This window comes from Gopherus evgoodei, chromosome 15 (assembly GCF_007399415.2).
Source record: "Gopherus evgoodei ecotype Sinaloan lineage chromosome 15, rGopEvg1_v1.p, whole genome shotgun sequence".
Taxonomy (NCBI): domain Eukaryota; kingdom Metazoa; phylum Chordata; order Testudines; family Testudinidae; genus Gopherus; species Gopherus evgoodei.
In genome coordinates, this window is record NC_044336.1 from 16,189,639 (window position 1) to 16,212,296 (window position 22,658).

The 22,658-nt window shown below is 48.7% G+C and overlaps 2 protein-coding genes across 2 annotated transcripts in view; one reads left to right on the plus strand and one right to left on the minus strand.

Annotated features, from left to right (window-relative positions):
• The window catches only part of ACSF2 (acyl-CoA synthetase family member 2), a 52,132-nt gene that overhangs the window by 25,191 nt on the left and 4,283 nt on the right, over positions 1 to 22,658 (plus strand). The window lies entirely within an intron of this gene.
• On the minus strand, positions 316 to 11,451 carry CHAD (chondroadherin). The gene is made up of 4 exons (XM_030534269.1): positions 10,563 to 11,451; positions 5,463 to 5,626; positions 5,091 to 5,236; positions 316 to 1,334 (listed from the first exon to the last, which is right to left on the minus strand). Exons 1-3 carry the CDS (start codon positions 11,340 to 11,342, stop codon positions 5,095 to 5,097), a joined length of 1,086 nt encoding a protein of 361 aa, XP_030390129.1. The 5' UTR covers positions 11,343 to 11,451; the 3' UTR covers positions 316 to 1,334; positions 5,091 to 5,094.

Consider the following 22,658-nt stretch of genomic DNA (forward strand, 5'->3'; position numbering starts at 1 on the left):
AAACTCAGCTGTGACCTAACTCCATGGACTTCAATGGAGTGGCAGCCATTTACTTTACAGCAGCTCTATATTTGGCCTTCCCAAGATGTTCCCCACCATTATTACAAGGGAGCCAATACTTGGAACGTGTGAGTCACCTCTTCCTTCACAGTAGTAGGGCTGATAATAAAACTCTTTTCTTCAAAATGATTTTGTTCTGGACCTGCGGGCAGGATAAGGGGGGACTAGGGTCTGGATTGAGCTGTGTAGCTGGACTCACACCCAGTTCGCAGCATGAGTCACCAGGCCTCAGGCAGAAACTTGGAAACCTGTTGATTCATCTTTGCAGTGAGAGCTTTATACAGAAGATGTACATAAGAAAATATACAATTTGTTTTCTATATAAGAGTAAGAGGAGTTTTCATCCCCCTAAGAGTCATTTACACTCAGTTACAGAGGAATAAATATATATATATTTATATAAATCTTTAGATAAAAAAATGCAGTTAAGTTGAAATTGTAGTATTGTAAAATCCATGATGATAAACCACAGTCATCTTGTGCTCCCGCTAGGTTTTCTGGGTTAGGGGCAGGGAGAGGAGGAGGACTTGAGAGCAAGATCGCTCCCCAGATATAGGCTGATATGGTGCATACCTCTCCCCTTGTATGTGTAGGTGCTTTGTGAGACCACTTTCCTGCAGGGTGAGAAGAGAATCCAATCTCCAAGCTATTTCAGTGTTGAGGTTCCCCAACACTAGCAGACCTCAGCCTGACCTAGAGAGGTCGCCCCCTCCTGGACTGTAAGGGAAACTCACTCTCCAGGCCCACTGAACCCTGGACATTGCTTCACCTGTGGTCCTCTGCCCTGACCTGCAGGGATCACCTCTTCAGTTGGGAGGAGGTTTCTGTCTGCATGAATTGAGACGGGATGGCTTTCCTGCTGGAGCAGTCGGGGGCTGGGCGAGGGAGGAACCCTTATGGTTTTCTATTCACTTGCATCCCACTGGAAGGAGAAGGATGAAAACAAACACCAGGGGACATGGGTTTAGGTTGCCTCTGGAAAGATGACTGTGTTCTACTGGCAGGATCTAGGTTAGCTTGTCTTAGCATTGTCATGCATAGTTTAGTTTAAAAAAATGCCTCTTTTAAAATACATAGATGTCAGAAAAGATTGAAAAGTTGGATTCCATCCTGCAGTCAGCAGATAGGCGAGGATTGTGAGGAGGCTGGAGGTGATCAGATGCATCAGAAATGTCTCTTGACAGATGGTAGAAGCTTACAGGTGGACTTGGATGGAGTCAGTAGTTTTCTGATTGGTTGAATCGGCCAGTCACCTGGACAAGCCATACCAGGGCCTGTTAGGGCGGGGGAGGGAGAAAATAAATCTACATTTAAAAGTTTTTCAAGCAGACAGGGGCTTGAGCCTTTTTCATGGTCTCATGAATGGCATACACAACTGTGAGTCAGGAGACACCTCACCTCCATTTTAGAGGTGCCAAACAACCCCAGTTTCCACTGGACACCAGGCCAGTGGGTTCTGTGATCTTAGTTCTTCCACTGTTTTGCCATTTGACTCTTAAGTAACTTACCTAAAATTTTAAACTTGGCTGCCAGAACACAGACACCTGAGGCCTAGATTTTCAAAAGCAACAAGTGATTTTGGGTGCCCGGGCTGAGACACTGCAAAGAAGCCTGGTTCTCAGAGCACCTTCCCTCTGGAAATCAGACCCCCTTAAAATATTTCAAGTTGGGCACCTAAAAGGCACAAGAGATTACATCTTAAATCAGCATATATGGGAATCTCAATAAATGACTTGCCTCTCAGAGGTGCTGAGCACCCACAACTCTCAGTGCAAGCACGGGAAGCTGAAGATATTTGACCCTTGTAAATATCAGGTCACTTACTTAGGTGCCTTAGAATGGATCTATGTGCCTAGCTTGTAGGTATTTAGTTTTTACATCTGTGCAACAGGAATAAATTCTCCGACTCACAAGTTGTGAGAATCAGTTCACTGATGTTCGGAAATTGCTTTTCTAGAGCACCCTCCGTGTGAGGATCTCAAGGCAAAATATAATCATCGTCGTCATTGTTTTGTTATTCCTCCCTCCTGGAAGAGGGCTCTGGAATGGGGGTTTGGCTTTCTCCTCTTCCTGCCCGTGAAGGGAGAGACTCCTACATACGCTAAATTAAGCACTGTGGTTTAGAAAAGTGAAGTTTCCACTTCCAGTGTGGAAGTCTACCAGCCCTGCCTGGAATGGCTGGTGTTTCCATTTGTAATCCATAACATCTGCCAGCCGTCCAGGAGAAATAGCATCACTCTGGGAAGGGGTAGAAGAGCTGGTATCTCTTCGGGCACTCAGGACATACAACTGGGGTGACCAGATGAGAGGAAGAAAATATCAGGACACATGGTGCGGGGGTTACCGGCGGAGCAAGAAAAAAAAAAGAGTACCGTGAAATATCGGGACAAAATTGCGTCCCAACCAAAGGTCGGTTAGGACAAATGCCTAAATATCGGAATAGTCCTGATTTTATCGGGATGTCTGGTCACCCTACATAAAACTTTGTTTTCACCATCTCTTTATCCATGAAGAAAACAAAGGCTCCATAAGCACGTATCTGTATTTTATATGGTGTGGAAACTGCATTATGGAGGAGGTCCTCAATCTGATGGCCTGTTGGAGATCTGACAGAACTAAAATATCCTCAGAATTTCTAAATATTACAGATGACAATTTTCTGCCTCAAAAAGTGTTGCATCCAACCAGGGGCAGTTCTATATTCGACCTCGTCTTGACAGACAAAGAGGACTTGATCATATAACTAAAAATTAATGGTAGTTTAGGCACAAATGATCACAATTTGTTCACGGTTGTTATGTGCAAATAGAATAAAGTCCAAACTCATATACTTGGTTCTTCAAAAGGACCAGTTTCATAAAACAATTATGAGCCAAATCAGCTGAAAGAGAGAATTTGAACAGAAAAATGTGAATGATCATTAGGAATTGTTTGAGACCATTTTACAAGATACCCCAAAAGCCACATTCAATAAAGAAGGCTACACTGGTTAAAAAACTGAACTAGCTTAGAGGGGAAATGAAAGCAGCTATAAAATAATTCTGTACACCCAAGCCAAATGGAAGAAAATGGAAGTTGATAGTTGTGAATATAAATCAAAAGACAGGAATTGTAGAAAATTGTTAAGGCAAGCTAAAGGACAGAAGGCAAACTCTATGGCCAGCAGAGTTAAGTATATTAGGAGCAAAAGAATCCTAGCAGAGAGATTGGTCTGTTTCTAAATGGAAATGGTAAATTGTCAGTGATAATGCAGAAAAGACAGAACTGTTCAACAAATATTTGTTCCATATTTGGGGGAAAACTAGATGATATAGATGATTAAACAATTTCCATTCCAACAGTAATTTGGGAGAATGTTAAAAAGCAGCTACTAAAGCTAGACATTTTGGAATCAGCTGGTCCAGATAACTTTCATCCAAAGTTCTCAGACAGTTGGTTGTGGTGCTCTCTAGACCATGTATGTTGATTAACAGTAAGTCTTGGAACACAGGGAAAGTTTCAGAGGATTGGAAGAAAGCTAAAGTTGTGCCAATATTTAAAAAGGGTAAACGGGATGACCCGGGTAATTCTAGGTACGTCAGCTTGACATCAATCCAAAGCAAAGTAATGGAATGGCAGATATGGGACTTGATCAATAAATAATTAAAGGAAAGTAATTAATGCCAATCAATGGAATTATGGATTTATGGAAAATAGATGCCATCAAACTGACTTGATATCTTTTTTGAGATCACAAGTTTGATAGATAGAAGTCATGATATTGATGTAATAGACTTAAAACTTTTGTAAGGCATGTGAATTGGTGTACCACGTGACATTTGATTAAAAAAAAAAAACCTAGAAGGATACAAAATTAACACAGCACACAATAGATTAAAAAGCTGGCCGAATAATTGATCTCAAAATGTAAGTATAAATGGGGAAATAATTTTCAAGTGGGTGTGTTTGTAGTGGAATCCTGCAGGGATCAGTTCTTGGCTCTATGCTAACGTTTTTATCAATGAGCTGGAAGAAAACTTCATCAGCAATAATTTTATGTTTGCAGATGATTGCACACAGATTGGAGGAGTGGCAAATAGTGAAGGACAGGTAATTGATACAGAGCACTCTGCATTGGTTGGCAAGCGGGGTGCAAGCAAACAATACATGTTTTAATGTGACCAAACATAAGGTCATACATCTAGGAACAAAGAATGTAGGCCACACTTACAGGATGGGGGACTCTATCCTGGGAAGCAGTGTCTCTGAAAAGGATTTAGGGGTTGTGGTGGATAATCAGCTGAACATGTGATACTGTAGCCAAAAAAGCAACTGTGATCTTTGTATGTATAAAAAGAATATGGAGTGGGAGTAAGGAGGTCATAGTAAATCTGTGGCTATGTCTACACTACCGCGGTAAGTCAATCTACGCTACACAACTCCAGCAGTTACAAACAATCTCCATTCCTGAGGTGTTCATAACTCTGAGGTTCTACTATAGTGAAAGACTAAGGCATGTATTCTATTTATCTTACCAGAGGGAAGATTAAGGGGTGACTTGATCTGTCTGTAAGTACCTAGGTGGGGAACAAAACTTTGGCAGTAAAGGGCTCTTCAATCTAGCTCACAAAGGTACAACAAGATCCTATAGCTGGAAGTTGAAGCTTGTAAAATTCAGACTAGAAATGAGGCACAATTTGTTAACAATGTTGGTAATTAATCATTGGAACATGGTTGTGGGAGATTCTCCGTCACTGGAAATGTTTTAAACCGAGGCTGGACGTTTTTCTAAAAGATTTTCTCTAGTTCCAACAGGAATTAGCCCAGGAGAGTTCTCTGGCCTGTTATACAGGACATCAGACTAGCTGATTAAAATGATCCCTTCTGGCTTTATGACCTATACATTTAGGTCAGGGCAGGTAAATGGATTAACTGGTTTGGAAGCGATCCTTAGTCTCATTGACTTCAGGGGAACCAGGACTTGGCTTAAGTCTGTGTGAGATGGAAGGAGAAAGAAGAAGAACAGGGTGTGGTTGTGAAAAGTTTCTTACCTGTTTAATGGCGGTTTCCTTTCCTGGGCCTCTTGGTGGGGAGTTTGCAGTTGCGGAGTGCGGCGGTGTCTCTTATCTGCTGCCCTCGGTACTGAGATGGTGAGGCACAAACCGCATCAGGGCGGGAGCGGCTGGACTCCAACCACCTGGGGAAGGGCAAACAGAAAATCCCTAAGCTCCAGAAGGGAACAGACGACGCTCACCTGGGCAGAGTTGCCAGGGGAGACCGGAAACTGCATTACTGACCAAGTGTCAGGTTATTGGTATTGCCTCTTCCTCCTCACCAGGCACAACTAACCGGGACCTTCCCCCTGTGCCTGGTCAGTGGGCACCAGACTGAGTAAGGCAGCGGCAGAAGTGAGTGTCTCTTACTTGCGCAGAGCTACTAGCTGACAGGAGCAGAGCCAAGGGTTGTTGGACAGGGTGAGGTTCTCCAGGCTGCTGAAGGGGAAGTTCCCAGGTAGCTGGTTAAGTCTGTTGTTCTCGATGTGAACAGTCTTCAGTGTGGTCACTCCAGCAAATGCTTTATCTGAAAACTAAAGCACAAGGGGAGATGCTGATTGCTGTGCCTCGGGCGAGTGGGAGATGGTCTCCATTCCCTTCTTTTCCAGGCTGCCTGTGTTCATGGCCCTTGGTGACAGCAGTGGGGCTGGAGAGAGTGGGAGAGGGTAAGAAGCAAGGAATCTCCTCCATGGCCCCCTAGAGGGATTCAGGAGGCAGACGCATGGAAGGTGTTTTCCTTCTTGAGTGACGGATTTTAATTCCTCCCACCTCAGGGTGGCTAAAGCCCGAGCCCCTCCCCATTTTCTCCTTGCCTTCCCCAGGCACCTCCATATAGCCCAAAGAAAAACTGAGGTCTGGCCAGTCCCATTTGTTTCTAAAGCACGTTCCTCCTCTCTAAGTGAGCCGAGACATTCCCTGGGTACAAACCTTTCCAGGGCCTGTTGTGTTCCTGCTCATGAAACTGTTGCTGGAGGGAGTGTTTGTGGAGTCTGAAGGGCCTGTAGGCTTTGGCAGTGCCCCGTGGACTCTGAGTGGAAAGTTACACTTGGCTTCAGAGCACTGTAGATGCAGCAGGGCAGGCGTCCAGTGCCTTGGCCTCCTCACCTCTCTCCCTCCCCTCCCTGATGGGCTGTTTACAAGTCTGGGTGTTCATGGCCTATGGGCAGGCTTTAAAATATAGCCCCGTTCACGCACCTGAGAATAAAATGCGGTGTACTGGAGAGATAAAACTGGCAGTTGTGCACCTCCTGTTAGCTGTCTCCCCTTTTCCCCACCCCAGTCCTACTTAGTTTGGAAGAATTTGTGTAAAATGCAAACCCATCCACGCAAACTTCCCTGGAGCCCATTAGTTACAGAGGAAACTGTTGACTGCAAGGTGGGGTTCTCTTACCCAGGGGAGGCTCTAGGCAAGCAGGCCCAAGCACGGCAGGCAGGCTGCCTTCGGGGCTTGCCTGCAGGAGGTCCCTGGTCTCACGGATTCAGTGGCACGCCTGCAGGAGGTCCGCCAAAGCTACGGGACCAGTGGACCCTCCACAGGCATGCTGCTCTTGGCAATAACAAACCTGTTTTTTTCCCACTTCCCTGTTCTTTTCAGAACCCTGGGGAGGGGAGAAAACAGATTTGTTATCTCCATGGGTCCATCAGAAAGCTCTGTGTCAAATACTCATCTGTGTATTTTCATGTCTCACTGATCATTCCCCAGACACGTCCCCTCAGCGTGAGTCCCAGCTCCTGCAGCTATGCCATCTCGGGCTGAAAACCTGTGAGATCTGACAAGCCAAGCAGTGTCGGGTTGGATTACTGCTTGTGTAAGAGACCTCCAAAGTCCTGCAGCAAGTAGTGTTGGGAAGTCAGCAGGGGACAGTCCCCTATGGTTCAGCACTGAATAAATCCCAGCAGGTTCTGCTATGCTGCTCCCAGTGCTGTCTCTCCAATGAGATGTGAAAGCAAGGTCCTGACCACTTCTGGTGCTTTGTGCAGCAGGGGTGTTTGACGCCAATGTCCTGGCCAAATTCCAGTTTGGGTAATTCTGTTCTGACCACTTACATTCCCCGTGTGGTTTCAATCTAATATGGCATTCTGTTTCACTTCCTGTTCCAATTGTTTGTGTGCGGTTAAACAGCTGCTGTGCTTTATCTCCGAGCTTCAAGCACTTTGGGGTCCTCCAAGATGAAGGTTATTATGTAGATGCAAGATGTTTATTGTTCACTTTTTTTGTGGCACGTAGCTAATATGGTCCTGAGCCCTGTTAGAAATGGCTATCGTAATATCTTTGGTTAAAGCTTCAGAGAAGAGTTTGGTCTCTTTGTTTCCTTGCGTGTGAGAGGACTTCCCGATACTAGAGTTGCAAAATTGTTTAAGATCTCTTTCTTTTCTGGTGTGACAATGGTAATGTTCATTGCAGCAGTGACAGGGATTCTCATCTGGAACAGTTTCGCACATCCAAGTGGCTATAGAGTTTTGAAACCGCACAGAAGAATCCAACCCTATCAGAGAAGAGGAGCTCAGAATTGTATTTGGGGGTGTGTGTGACTGCAACTCAGATATTATCACCATTGCATACTTTAAATACCACCATCAAATGGCCATTGTGTCTAGGGAGACTCACATACATACATATGGATCACATGGATGCAAGGCTTCTGGCAAGTGTGAGGAGAAAATGCATTTGGGTGTGTCTAGGCTGCAATCAGAGGTGTGGCTGCAGCATGTGTAGACGTACCCAAGCTAGCTTTGATCTAGCTAGTTCAAAAACCAATAGCAGTCAAGCCATAACAGCATGGGCTAGCTGCTCAAATAATTACCCAGCGTCCCAGGTGGGCTCATACAGCATGTGTTGGGCTATGGCTTCCCTGCTACTGTTATTCAAGTTAGTTAGATCAAAGCTAGCTTGGGTATGTCTACACACGGGTGCAGTCACTCCTCTGACTGCAGTGTAGACATACCTTTAGAGTGAAAAAATGAAAACCCTGGAGCAACCATGGTGGACCATGTTCATAGAGAAATAGGAATGATCATCTGGTGGCACGCCTCTCTCGTTTGTACTAATCAAATGGTCCAGACTTTGTTATGAGGGCACTTGGCTGCAGGAAGTGGCATGTTTCATATGAGACCTCAAAGTTCCTGTCTATTACTGACCACTAGTAGGTCATTAAAGAGTCCAGAGCACTTTTTTTGCAAAACTAGGAATGTTAACCCTCGTGTCTTGGCTAGTTTGTATGATTCTGCTCTGCCTAGCTAAACTCCTGCCATTTAGGTTGGCTCTGGTATACTTTTCCACTTTTGCATACAAAGGAAGTGGTGTGTGCACTGTTAAAGAGCTGCTGTGTTCTACCCCAGAAGGGACTACACTGGTGAATGAAACGGTTCCTCTATGTAGCTTTTCTACCAGTAACACATGGTTGGATCCGTCCAATCTGAAAGAATCTGCAGGAGATGTGAGATGATATCAAAGGTAGTTTTTTATATTGGAATGTTGTTAAAATGATGTCAAAAAGTATGAAAGATGACGGACAGTCAGTGCACAGAATTACACCGAGACAACTATATTAAAACAGCAGTGCAGCATGAGATAATATACATAACAAACAACGACCATTGATCCATTGAGCAAGTTCACCACTGGTGAGAATAAACATAACTCTAAGGACTTCAGGCAATGCACACACGTAAGTCAGCAGTGACTAAACCCTTCATCTCTAGCTAGCAACCTATTGATCAAACAGATGAAAGAACTGACCCCACATCTGTTTGTTGTCCAATTCGATTCTTATGCCCAAGATACTGTTCTCCAGATTAACGAGGTCACTGCATAGCTAGACTGAATTCCTAGACTTCCAGTTTGTTCAGCTAATTCCTTGATGGTACAAAGAGCACTTGCATCTGTAGAGCATCCCACCATCTTGGACTAGTTAAATCTCGTCTTGTCTCTGGTGTCTCTCCATCTAGTTCTAGTATCACATGTAACCTGTATCTTTCCATGCGTGCATGATGAGACCAGATAGAATCTGAGTTGGTGCCCCCAGTAGTGACATGGCAGCATCACTGAAGGACAATGTGCTCGGATTCCACAGATGTGTCAGCAGATAATTTCCAGGTGAATGAGTTTGATTACACCAATCCTTACAGGGACTGTAATCTCGAGATGAGATATTGACGAAGGGACACTGTGCTGCTATAGATACTGTCATCCTCAACCTAGATAAATTCCAGCTTCCTAGCCTGGCATTCTGGGATGCTGTATTACCTTTGAAACGTGGATGTGCTTTAACTCCCACCACCGTTTGGCAGCTCTCTGCTACTATTAGGTTGTGTCCTTCTGAATGCAGATGCTCTGCACACCCCCAGCACAGTATGATGCTGGCTCTGTGTTGCTACAAGGCATTCATCGTTTTCACTGGGATGTTCTCCATCCCTCTGCACCACATGATGGGGTACTGCCTTGCTCTGAGGTGCTATCCTATTTCCCCTGGATATGCTCCATCCCTGTGCTTCTTGGCACTATATCCTGGGATGCTGTGAGCTGCTCTTTCATCATCCTGTTGCATCCCAACAAAGCATTGTGGGACACTGCTGCTTTGAGGTGCTGTCCTTCCTGAGCTGGATATGCTCCTTTACTTGCACCCCTGCCTGGTATTCCAGGGGTCCTGTTGCAAGTAGCTTCTTCAGCGTGATGCTCCTACCTATGGTCCTGACTTTTTCCATGAGAAGAAAAGGGGTATTTTGCTGGGTTACCGGAATGTCCCTCCTGCTCTCTGGGTAGAAACAGGGCTTCTTTGTAAAAGGCTGCAAGAGTTTCTCTTGAGAGCTCAATAGACAAACCTTTCTTTATAGAGTGTAAAGTTGGAAGTTAAAAAAAAAGGTAGAAGATGGACATGTGTGGATTGGGTACCTGTCTGTGCTGCACTAGGAAGAAACTGCTGCTATTCATAACTCCTCTGGAGGAATTTCCCGCCCCCCCATACACACTTCAAACCGACAGCAGGTACCCAGGCTGCAGCTCAGGAGACAGGGCAGTTAAGTTCTGCCAGTCCGCTGTGCCCTGCCGTTTGAGCACGGAGCAGCTCCTTGCCTCTCCTTTCCCCTACCCTACCTCCCAAGGCTAGGAGCTCTTCAATCCTTTATTTTAAAGCACCAGAATACATTTCCCATTGGGGTGGTGCAACCAACTGCTGGAGCGGGACCCATCACCCTTCCGATGGGCGCAGTGAGCCCAGGAGAGCTTGCGTCTCATAGCACAAGAGGAAGGGGTCCTCTTGTTTTTATTCATCACATGGATGTTCAAAGATTCAGGTGCCTTTTTTTATTGCTAGTGAAGCCTTCACTCTTCTGCCAAAACTGTGACTCTGATTCTCCTTTTCCCTCACACCCGTACGGATCAGGACAGAAACGTGACAGCACTGTAAGTGAGAAGAGAACCAGGCCCTATGTTTCGATTTGAAAGAGGAGAGAGGGTGAAAAGGAGCCTACCTTTTCCAGGCCCATGTTGTCCAGACTGAGTGTCTCCATGTAGCGCCCGAAAGACTGGAAAGCATAGTCGGGAATGACCTTCATGGGGTTGTGAGATAGCTTCAGGTCCTCCACTACCCTCAGCTTGCTCATTGCAGCCACCGGGTAAGTGCTCAGCTGGTTCTTATCCAAATGGAAGACAGCGAGGTTTTCCACGTCGTCCAGGGCCCCGGACTGGACGGAGGAGAGGGAGTTGTCAGAGAGGTAGAGCCAGCGCAGGTCCTTAGCACCACTGAAGGTCCCTGATCTCAGCTCTCGGATCTTGTTGCTGCCCAGCTGCAGGATGAAGAGGTTAATGAGCGGGGAGAGGAGCCCCTTGGGCAGGTCCGAGATCTTGTTGTGGTCCAAGTACAGGTAAGTGAGCTCCGACAGGTCGTCGAAGGCGCCCATCTTGATGACGCTGATATCGTTATTGGACAGGTAAAGGTAGACGAGCTGCTTCAGCCCCCGGAAGGCGCCGCTGGAGATCTCCTTGATCTGGGAATGCTGGAGGTGGAGGGACACAAGCCCTTTCATCTCCCTGAAGGCATTCGTTGGCAGGATGGGGAAGTTGTTCCTCTGCAGGTTGAGGAGCCGTGTTTGCTCGGACACCTTGGGGATCTTCCTCAGCCCAACGTTGTCGCAGATGACGTGCTGGAGCTCTCCCCCATGGCAGTGGCAGTTCGAGGGGCATGCCTGGAGGATGGGGAGGAGGCACACCAGCAAGCTGAGGAGGCTGAGGAAGAAGACTGACCGATCCATGGCCAGCACTGGGATCTGTGTGGGAGGGAAGAGCAGCAGCAGTGGCAGGAGGAGGAGGGAGACGAGCGAGTGAGAGTCTGCAGCAAACTGAACACAGCCCTATTTATAATGCTGTTATTAAAGAACGAAATCCCATCCCACAAACCGCAGGCAGCAGCCAGACTGACTTGGAAGCGACTGAATTTGGGAGCTCAGTGTGACTTTAACCCCTTTGGACTTCTTCAAACCTCCACTGCTCTGCTGCAGACACCAGGCTGGAGCAGTTTTCCCCACGGGGCAGGGAGGTAAATGGGCAGAGAAAACAGTGTGCGCATCTGCCTTTTGGGGGGGGTCTCTTCGCTCCCCACTGAAACAGATGGTGATAAAACCCTCGGTGACTCAGAGGTGGAGAACCAAGTCCAGGGATAGGGGTGCACAACACCATCGACAGGAACACAGAACCTGTCCTCCTTCAGTGCCAGGCTAACTGGTACAGGGCCCACCTCTCCTGTACTGATGTTTTCCAAGTGTTTATTGGTGATATTTTAACATGGGCGGAATCTTGAACTATTTTCAGAGGCTTTAAAGACAGGGAGGCACCTTTCCCTGTTGTTATATAGGGACAGACCGTGGCATCCTTATTCTGTCCAATTCCCGCTTATTTCCTGGGCGAGGATTGAGTGAGATTGGGAACCGTTGGGGGTAGGTTCAGTGTGTGGACAGCACCGAATGTATTGTGGGTGCTACTGCAATGCTGATAATGGATGAGAACTTCAGGATGTGTCATGGTCAGAGAAAGATGAGGTGGGGAGAAACCTAGTTCCTCCTGACCAGCCTGGGACTGAAGGGGAGCTAGCCCCGTGGTGATATCTGAGTGAGCTACAGGGGACAGTGGCTGGCACACTACCACACCCTGCCGTTTGGTGATGAGACCTCCATGATGTGGTGGGGGCAGAGACTGGCTGAAGCCTCGGTAGGGAGAACTGTAGCCAGAATGGAATAATGGGGTTGTGACCCAGCTGATGTGATACCCTGGGGAGCAGTGGCTAAGGTGCGGTGTGGTTTTCAGGTAGCACCTGGGGCTTCTGAGACAGAGATGGGGGAGAGGGGAGGTCATGATGGCTCGGACTTTGGTGAAGGGGCTCATGTCACATCAGGCTAATGGCATCACAGGAAATGGGACTGGGTGCTTTGGTCAGGATAAGGGGTTACAAAGAATAGCAACAAGGAGGTGAATTAAAGATCCGGAGGGTGCCCCTTGCTGTCTTCCTGGAGGGGAATTAAGGGGAGAAGGTAGGAGGATCCCTAGGTTTCTCTCCCTTTCTGAGTGTGAGAGGGAGAGATCAGGGGAGGAATTGTGGTGTGGAGGTGGTAAATGGAACATTTTGAGCTGGTTTCTAGCCAGTTCCTGGCTGTAGCAAACAACTGAGAGCCGAGCACATAACTGGGAGCTTGTTGAGGGTTCCACCTCTGAAGCTGGCTATAAAGCCCCGACGGAGTGTTTATGGAGGTGAGACAGTCTCAAGAAAGGGAGGAAATCCAAGGGCTGACTTAGGACACAGAGACTGGCTTATTCACAGGGATCTCTGGGTTTTTCCATTGTTGAGATGTGGAATTAGCCATCCCTCCTGAGCATGCTCCAGAGGGTGTTATGCAAACTGGCTGACAGCATCCAAGCTGCTGTTTTGCAGATGTACATTTTACTGAGGCTGTTCACTTTATGTTTTCATTTTGGGGGTGAACTTTGTTTTTCTTGAACTTTAGAGACAGCTAACATTGGCTGAATGGAGATGTAATATAGACAATCTGGTGCAAACCGTGCCATGCAGCTCTTCCAGTACTCCTCAGTCCTACCAGGCCACATGCTGCCATTCAAAGCCTGGATCCTCTTCTCCATCCTCGGTATGTGAGGAGTTTTAACTGACTTGTCTCCTGAGATGGAACAATAGAGGAACCCTGGGTTTTTGAGCTAGCTGTTCTGTGGTCAAACATCTGTTAAACGGGTGCCACAAAACGTGTTTGTTTGTGGCCTAATAAGAACTGGAACTGGGGTTTCCAGAACTGAACAGCGAGGGCATTGACCACTCTGACACCTAGTTTAATGCAGTGTTGTTGTAGCCATATTGGTCCCAGGATGTTACAGAGACAAGATGGATGAGGCAACAGATGTTGGTCCAGTAAAAGATATTATCTCACCCACCTTGTCCACCAGATTTAATGTCTCTCTGAGAATCTTGATCAGGACTTTGGAGCAACTAAAGAAGTGGCACCCCAGCAATTCTTTCCCGGGCTTTCCACTGAGCTTGCCCAGTGCAGGCTGGGAGCTCCATCGTACTGTGAGAACCCCCATACAGCATGGGAATTATCAGTAAAGCAATTTTAAAAATTTCATATTTCTCTTTCTATCTGTGAACAGACTGTGGCTTTCTCAGACTTACTCCAAGTTATTTACTGAATAATTTTTGTAAATAATACCTGAGCTGTATCTTGTGTGTGAACAGTTCATAGTCAGCATTTGAAATGCAGTTGTTTTGTTTGGACACCTAGGTCACATGGTATATCTCTGTTCCTTGGTTGGACAAACGTAGCTCTCAGAGTTAGGTTTCCCGTGTAAATAGTTGGCATTGTACCTTTCAGCATTCACTTTCTCCCTCTTCTCCACAAATAATGTTAACTAACAGTTTGGTTTCCATGGACATGCCTGCCAGCAGGGGTCAGACTGAGAATAAAGATAGTGATATTCTTCCAAACTCCACCCATAAAATAAACGTCTCCCATATGTGTCACCTGTGGGTTGCCAAGTGGTTTAAAGTAAGGGAGACTTGGGTTTACCCTTTAAAGATGGGATGGGGTGTTTTACCCACTTGTGGCTCATGGTTTTTCCGCTTAGCTCTGGGGCTACTATTTTTCCTGTGCATTTTTTTTGGGGGGGACCACGTGTGATGATGCAAAGATGCAAACCCTGGCCCCACGCCCACCGTGATGATGCAAACCCTGCCCCCATACTTCTCAACCTCTCCCCTTGCCCCCCCCACCCCGCTTTTGGGTGGCTTTGTTAGACCACTCAGGCTTGTTTCTTTGAAATGTTCTGGCTCCAGCAGCACTGTAGGCTCCAGTGGGCTCATTGAGTATGACTCCCCCTCAGTGGGGCTTGAGCATATCCCCTGGGCTCTGCTAGGCTCCTGGGGCCTGGCTGCTCCCTAGCTGGGAAGAAATAAAGAGGTGCTACCTCCCAAATGGTGCTATCTGCACCAAAATGAGGCGTTGTCCACACTTAAATCATGCAGCTGTCACCCTCCCTCTCCTTTCTCACACCAGCGATAAAATAGTTAACAGTGATGATACTTAGATGATCGTCACTGGACCTCTGAGTTAACCCCTCCCTGAGATGAATGAGGCAGCTCACACCTTTCGGAGCTGTTGTTCCAGGCTCCCTGCAGCCTTATCTCTGCATCCCTGACATTTTGGAGCGTCTCTTTACAACCACAACAGCTAGAGATGTTTTCAGATGAAGGCTGAGGGTTTATAGAACGAGACAGTAGGCTCAGAGCGGTGCCAGCTCAGCGTATTGGTGCAGACTGGCTGCTTTTGAGCTTTTCCTGCCAGTGAGCTTGACTGTTCACAAGGATAGTCATCAAAAGCAAACGCAGAAGGGCCACAGCTGCCATCTAAGCGAGTTTACTTCAGAATTCAAAGGATTTTTCATAGTTATTTTACTGTTCTTACCCAGCTCTCCTCTGAGATTTGTTCCCTGTTGTCCTGTCTCAATGCTGGGATTTAAGGAGCTCCCAAACAGGGACAGAGCCTTTACTTTGACCCTCGCCCCATCACAAACCCCAGTTGAAATGGTGCATGTGTTGCATGAGTCTGACCCAGCTCTACACGATAGTGTGAAGGAACAGGAAGAAATTCCAAAATTCGCTGCATGTGCTGATGGGAACCTTTGTCCCCCAATGAAGACCAGTGGGTACCCATTGGCCAGACACCTGTCTGACACCACTAGGCAAGGAATTAGTTAGCTGCGAGAATGAGATAGCACAGGCTGAGACGCTAGAGCCAAGAGCGTATATGTGTCCCTTGGGCAAAGAATGCACATCTCAGGTTCGCCAGCTGGAGCCTGATCAGACCTCCAGCTGCTATTAGATGATCAGGTAGCAGCAGTTGCCAGAATAGCATTTTTCCATCTCCATCTGGCCAAGAGATTGCAGCTGTTCTTTGGATGCTCACCCTGCTATCATCATCCAGGCCTTTGTCGCTGCAAGATCAGATTCCCGCAGTGCATGGAGCTGCACTGTCAGTCCTTTCAGAAATGGACACTAGCATGGAGTGCAGCAGCCTGCTTGCTGAGAGGCTCTATCTCATCAGTAAAAGCAGCAAAGAGTCCTGTGGCACCTTATAGACTAACAGACGTTTTGGAGCATGAGCTTTCGTGGGTGAATACCCACTTCGTCGGATGCATGTAGTGGAAATTTCCAGGGGCAGGTATATATATGCAAGCAAGCTAGAGTTAACGAGGTTAGTTCAATCAGGGAGGATGAGGCCCTGTTCTAGCAGTTGAGGTGTGAAAACCAAGAGAGGAGAAACTAGTTTTGTAGTTGGCAAGCCATTCACAGTCTGTTTAATCCTGAGCTGATGGTGTCAAATTTGCAGATGAACTAAAGCTCAGCAGTTTCTCTTTGAAGTCTGGTCCTGAAGTTTTTTTGCTGCAGGATGGCCACCTTAAGGTCTGCTATTGTGTGGCCAGGGAGGTTGAAGTAACCTCGTTATCTCTAGCTTGCTTGCATATATATACCTGCCCCTGGAAATTTCCACTACATGCATCCGACGAAGTGGGTATTCACCCACGAAAGCTCATGCTCCAAAACGTCTGTTAGTCTATAACGTGCCACGGGACTCTTTGCTGCTTTTACAGATCCAGACTAACACAGCTACCCCTCTGATTCTTTCTCATCAGGAGCACGACTGCAATAGCTGTGCTCCCTGCTCTTTCACCCCTCCCTGCACCTCCTGCACTCACTTCCAGTGGAGTTTGAGGGGCTGCGTTTGAGCCACTAGGAGGATGTTCTTCATGTGGGGCCCCTGCTTTGGAATGTGCTCACATCCCTGTCCCAATGAGCCTGAATCTCTGTTCCTCAGTCTAGGGGACACTGCAAAGCGCCATCTGTTTCCACCATCTTCTGGGAGGGGGCTGTGACAGTGTTTGGGGGCGGGGGGATGGGATGAAGATTGCCTGCTGGATTTGCAGCTATTTTTGCGCTTTATATTTTTTAATGTCTCATGAGAGGTTCCCAGAGCAGGGGTTGAATGCATAGATGGAAATAAATAATCATGGGGTTCAGGCACTGGACTGGGACTCAGGAGACCCGGGTTTGATTCCTGGCTCTGCCACAGACTCCCTGTGTGACCTCATGCAAGACACTCATTATCCCTGTGCCTCAGTTCCCCATCTGTACCACTGGACTAGTCCCTCCTGTCTCCCACCCCGTGGGTGTGTCTGCACTGCAAACGAAGGCGAGTTCTTAACTCAGGTTAGCTAACTTGGGTTAAAATAGCAGCGAAGACCTGGCAGCTCGTCGTTTAACTCAGGTTAGTAGCTCTATAGGTTTGAACTCAAGCTGCTAACCTGAGTTCAGGGCCGAGTCACTGTGTCTTCGCTGCTGTTTTAACATGAGTTAAGAACACCCACTTCTCTTTGCAGTGTAGACGTACCCAGTGTCTGTCTTGTCTCTTTAGATTGTATGCACTTTGAGGCAAGGACTGCCTTTCCCTCTGTATGTGTATAGGACCTAGCACAGGGATTCTCAAACTGAGGGTCGGGACCCCTCAGGGGGTCACAAGTTTATTACATGGGGGATTGTGAGCTGTCAGCCTTCACCCCAAACCCTGCTTTGCCTCCAGCATTTATAATGGTGTTAGATATATTAAAAAATGTTTTTAATGTAGAAGGGAGGTCGCACTCAGAGGCTTGCTACGTGAAAGGGGTCACCAGTACAAAGGTTTGAAGGCCACTGGCTTAGCACAATGGGGACCTGAACGCAATGGGCCAGGCAGTAAGGCAGATGCAAGGGGTCTGGGTAGCAGGGTTTATTTCCTCCCCAAGGATGGGCTCGCAGTGCTGAGCACACCTCAGACAACCCATTTTGCCCAGCAGAGGTTAAATGGATGCCATGTGCCTTCCCGTCAGAACACACCTACTGCGGGACAGGGCCTGGACACTGCCTTCAGGGGAACAGAGTCTGGTCTCACGTTCCACTTCAATGCATATAAAAGTTTAATAAAAGGAAAGTTCTTTCTGCTAATGTTTTTGACTCCTCTGCTTCAGTGAGCAGATTCCTGCCGGAGACTTGGAGCAGGTTGGCATCCTGCGCAAGCTGGCACCGTGCCCAGCTGCTGGGAGGGGCCCATGGTCTCACAGCTGTTTGTATTTGAGTGTCTTGCTGCCAAGCAGGCAGGAGCTGGTATTTACTCATTGAATTTCACAGCCTTTGACTGGGAATGAGTAAGGACTGGGCAGCAAATGGGCAACGAGCCACAGAAGTTCACAGCTTGCCTGGTGCATGCCAGTGTCTCATGGGTGGTATGTGGTGTGGTGTTGACAACAGGTCTAGTGTTAGTGTTCCTTTTGCTGGGGCCCCTGTTCAGCCCTGGCCCTCGGAGATCCCCCAGGACTGGCGCTGCTGGGACAACTCAGAAGAGGAGGGATTATCCTGCACTCCCCTGTTGCTTAATTGATTAACAGTTCTGCAAACATTTGCTGTTCTACAAAGAGCGTGAATCTGGTGCCTAGTAATTTATGAATGTGTGACTCTCCTCTGCTTCTCCTCAGAGGCCTTTATGGGCTACGCCAGTAAATATACAGCTTTTAAAAACAGCGTAAATATAGATTTAGGGTTTTTCTCTGGTGTCTCAGGGCAGGGCTGTTCTGGTGTCTTGTTTTAGCTCAAGGAGATAGTCGTGTCCCCCCCCCCACCCCAGTGATTTATTTTTATTAGAGTATCCTCCTGCGTAGAACTTGTTGCACTTGAAACACCCCGCACTAAAAGAGCTGATTGTCCCATAAGCCAGTGTCCCCTGTGTGAATTCGGCTCTAAGTCCGCGTTCTCGCTGGTATAAATCAGGAATAACTCTGCTGACACCAGTAGGATTACTCTGGTGTAAGAGGCCCTCTGTGTCTAGCTGGGGGGAATAGTATAGGGACAGATTCTTGCCAGCCTCTGTGTTGATGCACAGGGGATTCCTCCCACAGTTTACACCCTTGCACAGTGGCAAGAGAGAGCAGGGGTGTAAAGTAGGGGAGGCCAGGAGAACGGGCAAGCGATGGAGCAGGGCGAATGCTGCACCTGCTGCAGGGCACTACAGCGTGTGCTGTCTGGGAGCTCCTTGGAGCAGTTCTGGCTCCATCAGCCACAATTCTGCTTAGTGACCCAGGTGCTGCAGAGTCCCCCGCCAGCCTGGGGAAGAACCTGGCTCTTAGTCATGATTGAGCTTTGGCTCCAGGGGCCTTCAGCACTCACAGGTTCAGAATCCAGCAGGGGGTTTGTCTGGGGGTTTGTGGGCGCCCGCCACCACCGCATCTAGAACCCAAAGCCAGGCACCCCTCACAGCAGTGCCTAGGGCTCGGGCCCTGCATCGGGCACCCTTCACTGCAGTGCCCAAGGCCTGTGTCAGGCACCCCTCACTGTGGTGCCTAGGGATCGGGGCCCTGTGTCGGGCACCCCTCACGGTAGTGCCAAGCGCTCGGGGCCCATGTCGGGCACTCCTCACGGCAGTGCCTAGGGCTCGGGGCCCGTGTCGGGCACTCCTCACGGCAGTGCCAAGGGCTTGGGGCCCATGTCGGGCACTCCTCACGGCAGTGCCTAGGGCTCGGGGCCCGTGTCGGGCACTCCTCACGGCAGTGCCTAGGGCTCGGGGCCCGTGTCGGGCACTCCTCACGGCAGTGCCTAGGGCTCGGGGCCTGCATCGGGCGCCCCTCATGGCAGTGCCTAGGGCTCGAGGCCCGCGTCAGGCACCCCTGACGGCAGTGACAAGGGCTCGGGGCCTGCGTCGGGCACACTTCACTGCAGTGCCAAGGGCTCGGGGCCCACGTCGGGCACCCTTCACTGCAGTGCTCAAGGGCTCAGGGCCTGCGTCGGGCACCCTTCATGGCAGTGCCAAGGGCTCAGGGCCTGCATCGGGCACCCCTCACTGCAGTGCCTAGGGCTTGGGGCCTGCGTTGGGCACCTCTCACTGCAGTGCCCAAGGCCTGTGTCAGGCATCCCTCACTGCAGTGCCTAGGGCTCAGGGCCTGCGTCGGGCACCCTTCACTGCAGTGCCAAGGGCTTGGGGCCTGCGTCGGGCACCCCTCACTGCAGTGCCCAAGGCCTGTGTCAGGCACCCCTCACTGCAGTGCCAAGGGCTCGGAGCCCGCGTAGGTCATCCCTCACTGCAGTGCTAAGGGCTCAGGGCCCACGTCGCGCACCCTTCACTGCAGTGCCTAGCACTCGGGGCCTGCGTCGGGCACCCTTCACTGCAGTGCCTGGGGCTCAGGGCCTGCATCGGGCACCCTCAAATGCCTGCCACAGAGAGCTCCCCGCCCCGCAGTTAGTGGCCAGCCGCCATGAGACTGCCGCTTTTTGGTAGCTGTAGGCAAGGCAGCTTTCTTCCCACACCCCATCCACTCACACTCTGCCAGCTCAGCTTCCTGCTGGCATCTTCCACCCACCCAGCTGCCTTCCTCTCTAATCCCTGGCCACCCCTCCGGCTTTTCTTCTCCACAGCTCCCTGATGCTCCCTGCCTCGGCCATGGAACCCCCCCCAGCTCTCGCTCCATCCTTCACCCCATCACGCGCCTGTGTGGTAGTCAGCCTGGACCTCACAGATGTTGTGGGGCATCTCCCACTTCTATCTTCCCCCATCCTGCTCTCCCCAACCTGAGTGCCCCATTGTCCCCTTGCCACAACCCTCAACCCCCTCTATCCTCTGATGGCCCAAATCCTCCCCTTTTCATTCCTGAATGTGACCCACACGTGCCTAGGAATGGGAGTGGGGTTAAAGCTCTCGAGACCAGTGATCTAACTGGGTGTCCTGGACCAAAGTCTCCTCTTCCCCTGCCCCGCCCCCAGCCCTCTTCGCTGAGCTGTGCAGAAGGGGGAAGGAGAGATGGATCCGAATGGTGAGTGGCCATACAGGCTATATAGGCAGCTCTGTTCCTGAGGTCCCAGGGGCCGAGTGCGTTCAGGACAGTGGTTATTAATAGAGCATCTAATCGTCAAGGTACTGGACTAATAAAGTGATGCTTGCAGTAGGTGAAGTCCATGAGAATTCTGCCATGGACTTCAGCAGGGGCAGGATTTTGCCCAGTTTGTCCTCAGTTTTACTTGTGGGATGCCAGCGGCTGGGAGCCTTAAGATACCCTCCAAGCCAAGGGGTTTCTCTTGGTCTTTTCTGTCTTCCTCAGTCTCTGTGTGCTTTCTCTCTCTCGATGTGTGTTGTATTCCCCCACCCCCGGTTGTCCTCTCCCCCCGTCAGGCCAGTGGGTTAGTTGCATAGTGAAGGCATTTTTCAAGGCGTCAATAAAATACCAAGTAACTGTCATATGCCTCATTGCTGGCCAGTGAGCGGGAGTTTCTGAAACTCTAGCCAGGCTGGAGAAATTCTTACGAGCCTCAAGAATGCTAATTGGCCTGGAAAGAGGAGAAACAGCTTGAACTCCAAACCACCAGGAGCAGTTTGTCCTACAGTAAAATAACAGGAGGTTGATTTTCAGCAATGCAGGAAAGCAGCAATCGCCTGTGTTGAGTCTAAACGGCTGTTCTGGGGCAAAGCCGTTATGCCACAGCGAGGACATTGCATTGGCTATTTGGGGGATTCTTTAAGCTGGCTTAGACTGGGAGCTTATTGTGACTATCTGTATAGGTGGGATCTCCAGGAATATGGCCAACTTTGGAGAATTGTCCTACAAGGCAAACTTGTTTGCTGCCTGATGTTGCGGCATAGAGATGTCGCTGTCGCTCTGGTGGCTAACGACATCGCAGTGTAACGCAAGTTGGAACATATCCAGAAGTCGTTGTTGGGCAGTAAAATCAACCTGGAAAATCCAGGTCGGACCCATAAAATTTGGGATGGAGGGGCAACTCTGGAGAGCTGCTGAGGCCAGCAGAGCTAGACCCCATCTCCCCAGTGAACATTTGAATGAGACAAGAAGGATAATGAGTTAAGGACTGTTTGGAGCTAGCTGCCAAGGGAGGGTCTGGAATCGACTTCAGTTCAGATCGTCAGAGCTAGACAAAACATCTGGCACTGGTTTAGGATAATGAAATCCATCCTCTGGGTCACAGGGGGCTGGACTGGCAGAGCCAGCAAGAGAGCCTTCAGCACTTCCTTTGGTTTGTTATTTGACTTTCTGTTGTTTGTTACACCCTCTTTGACGCCTGAAAATCACTACTTTTCCCAGCCGGTTCCTCCCATCTCTCTGGGGCCAAGAATGTCTCCCTGTGTTGCTAAGGGAACTGAAATGAGCATGTCTTTGGAGTTCTGTTGGCGTCCCAACATCATTGTGCAGCCCCAGTACTATTGTGTAACTGCTGCAGAGCCAGCAGGGGAAACACAATGGTTTTGTCCCTCCATTTGCCCCCAACCAATAGAATAATAGGTTGCAATTACAGAATACGGTTATCTGAGGACTCCCCTAATGCTCTAGGGTCCTGATCTCTACTCCAGTCCTACCCCAATTGAACTCCATTTTGAGTAACACAGTGATGAATCAGGCCCTGTACTTGCAACCTATCAGCATCATTTGATGGCAAAAGGGAGTGAGTGTTTTTATCCCCATTGTACAGATGGTCAAACTGAGGCACAAATAGGTAACTTGATGTGCCCAGTGTTGCCCAGCCGGGAAAAGAACCCAGGCATCCTGACTCCCAGTTCTATGCACTGGACCACTCTGCCTCTCAAATGTTCACTGCTGAGACTGGAGCAGGGTTTGTTATTTTTTAAACAGCGTTGCCTGATCCATACTGGCTAATATTTATAGAGTAGCAAAGAGTCCTGTGGCACCTTATAGACTAACAGATGTTTTGGAGCATGAGCTTTCATGCATGAATACGTCTGTTAGTCTATAAGGTGCCACACGACTCTTTGCTGCTTTTACAGATCCAGACTAACACGGCTACCCCTCTGATACTATTTATAGAGTGTTAGCTGGAAATGTTTGTAAACCCTGTTTAAAACTAAACACTGCACCGGTCTGCTAAGGTACAGGAGTTTTCATTCCCAGTTTAGACAAAGACTCAGAATTCACAGAGAAAGCAGCATTTGTCACCCAACAAACTGTGAAGCTGTAATTTAAAATGGCATTTA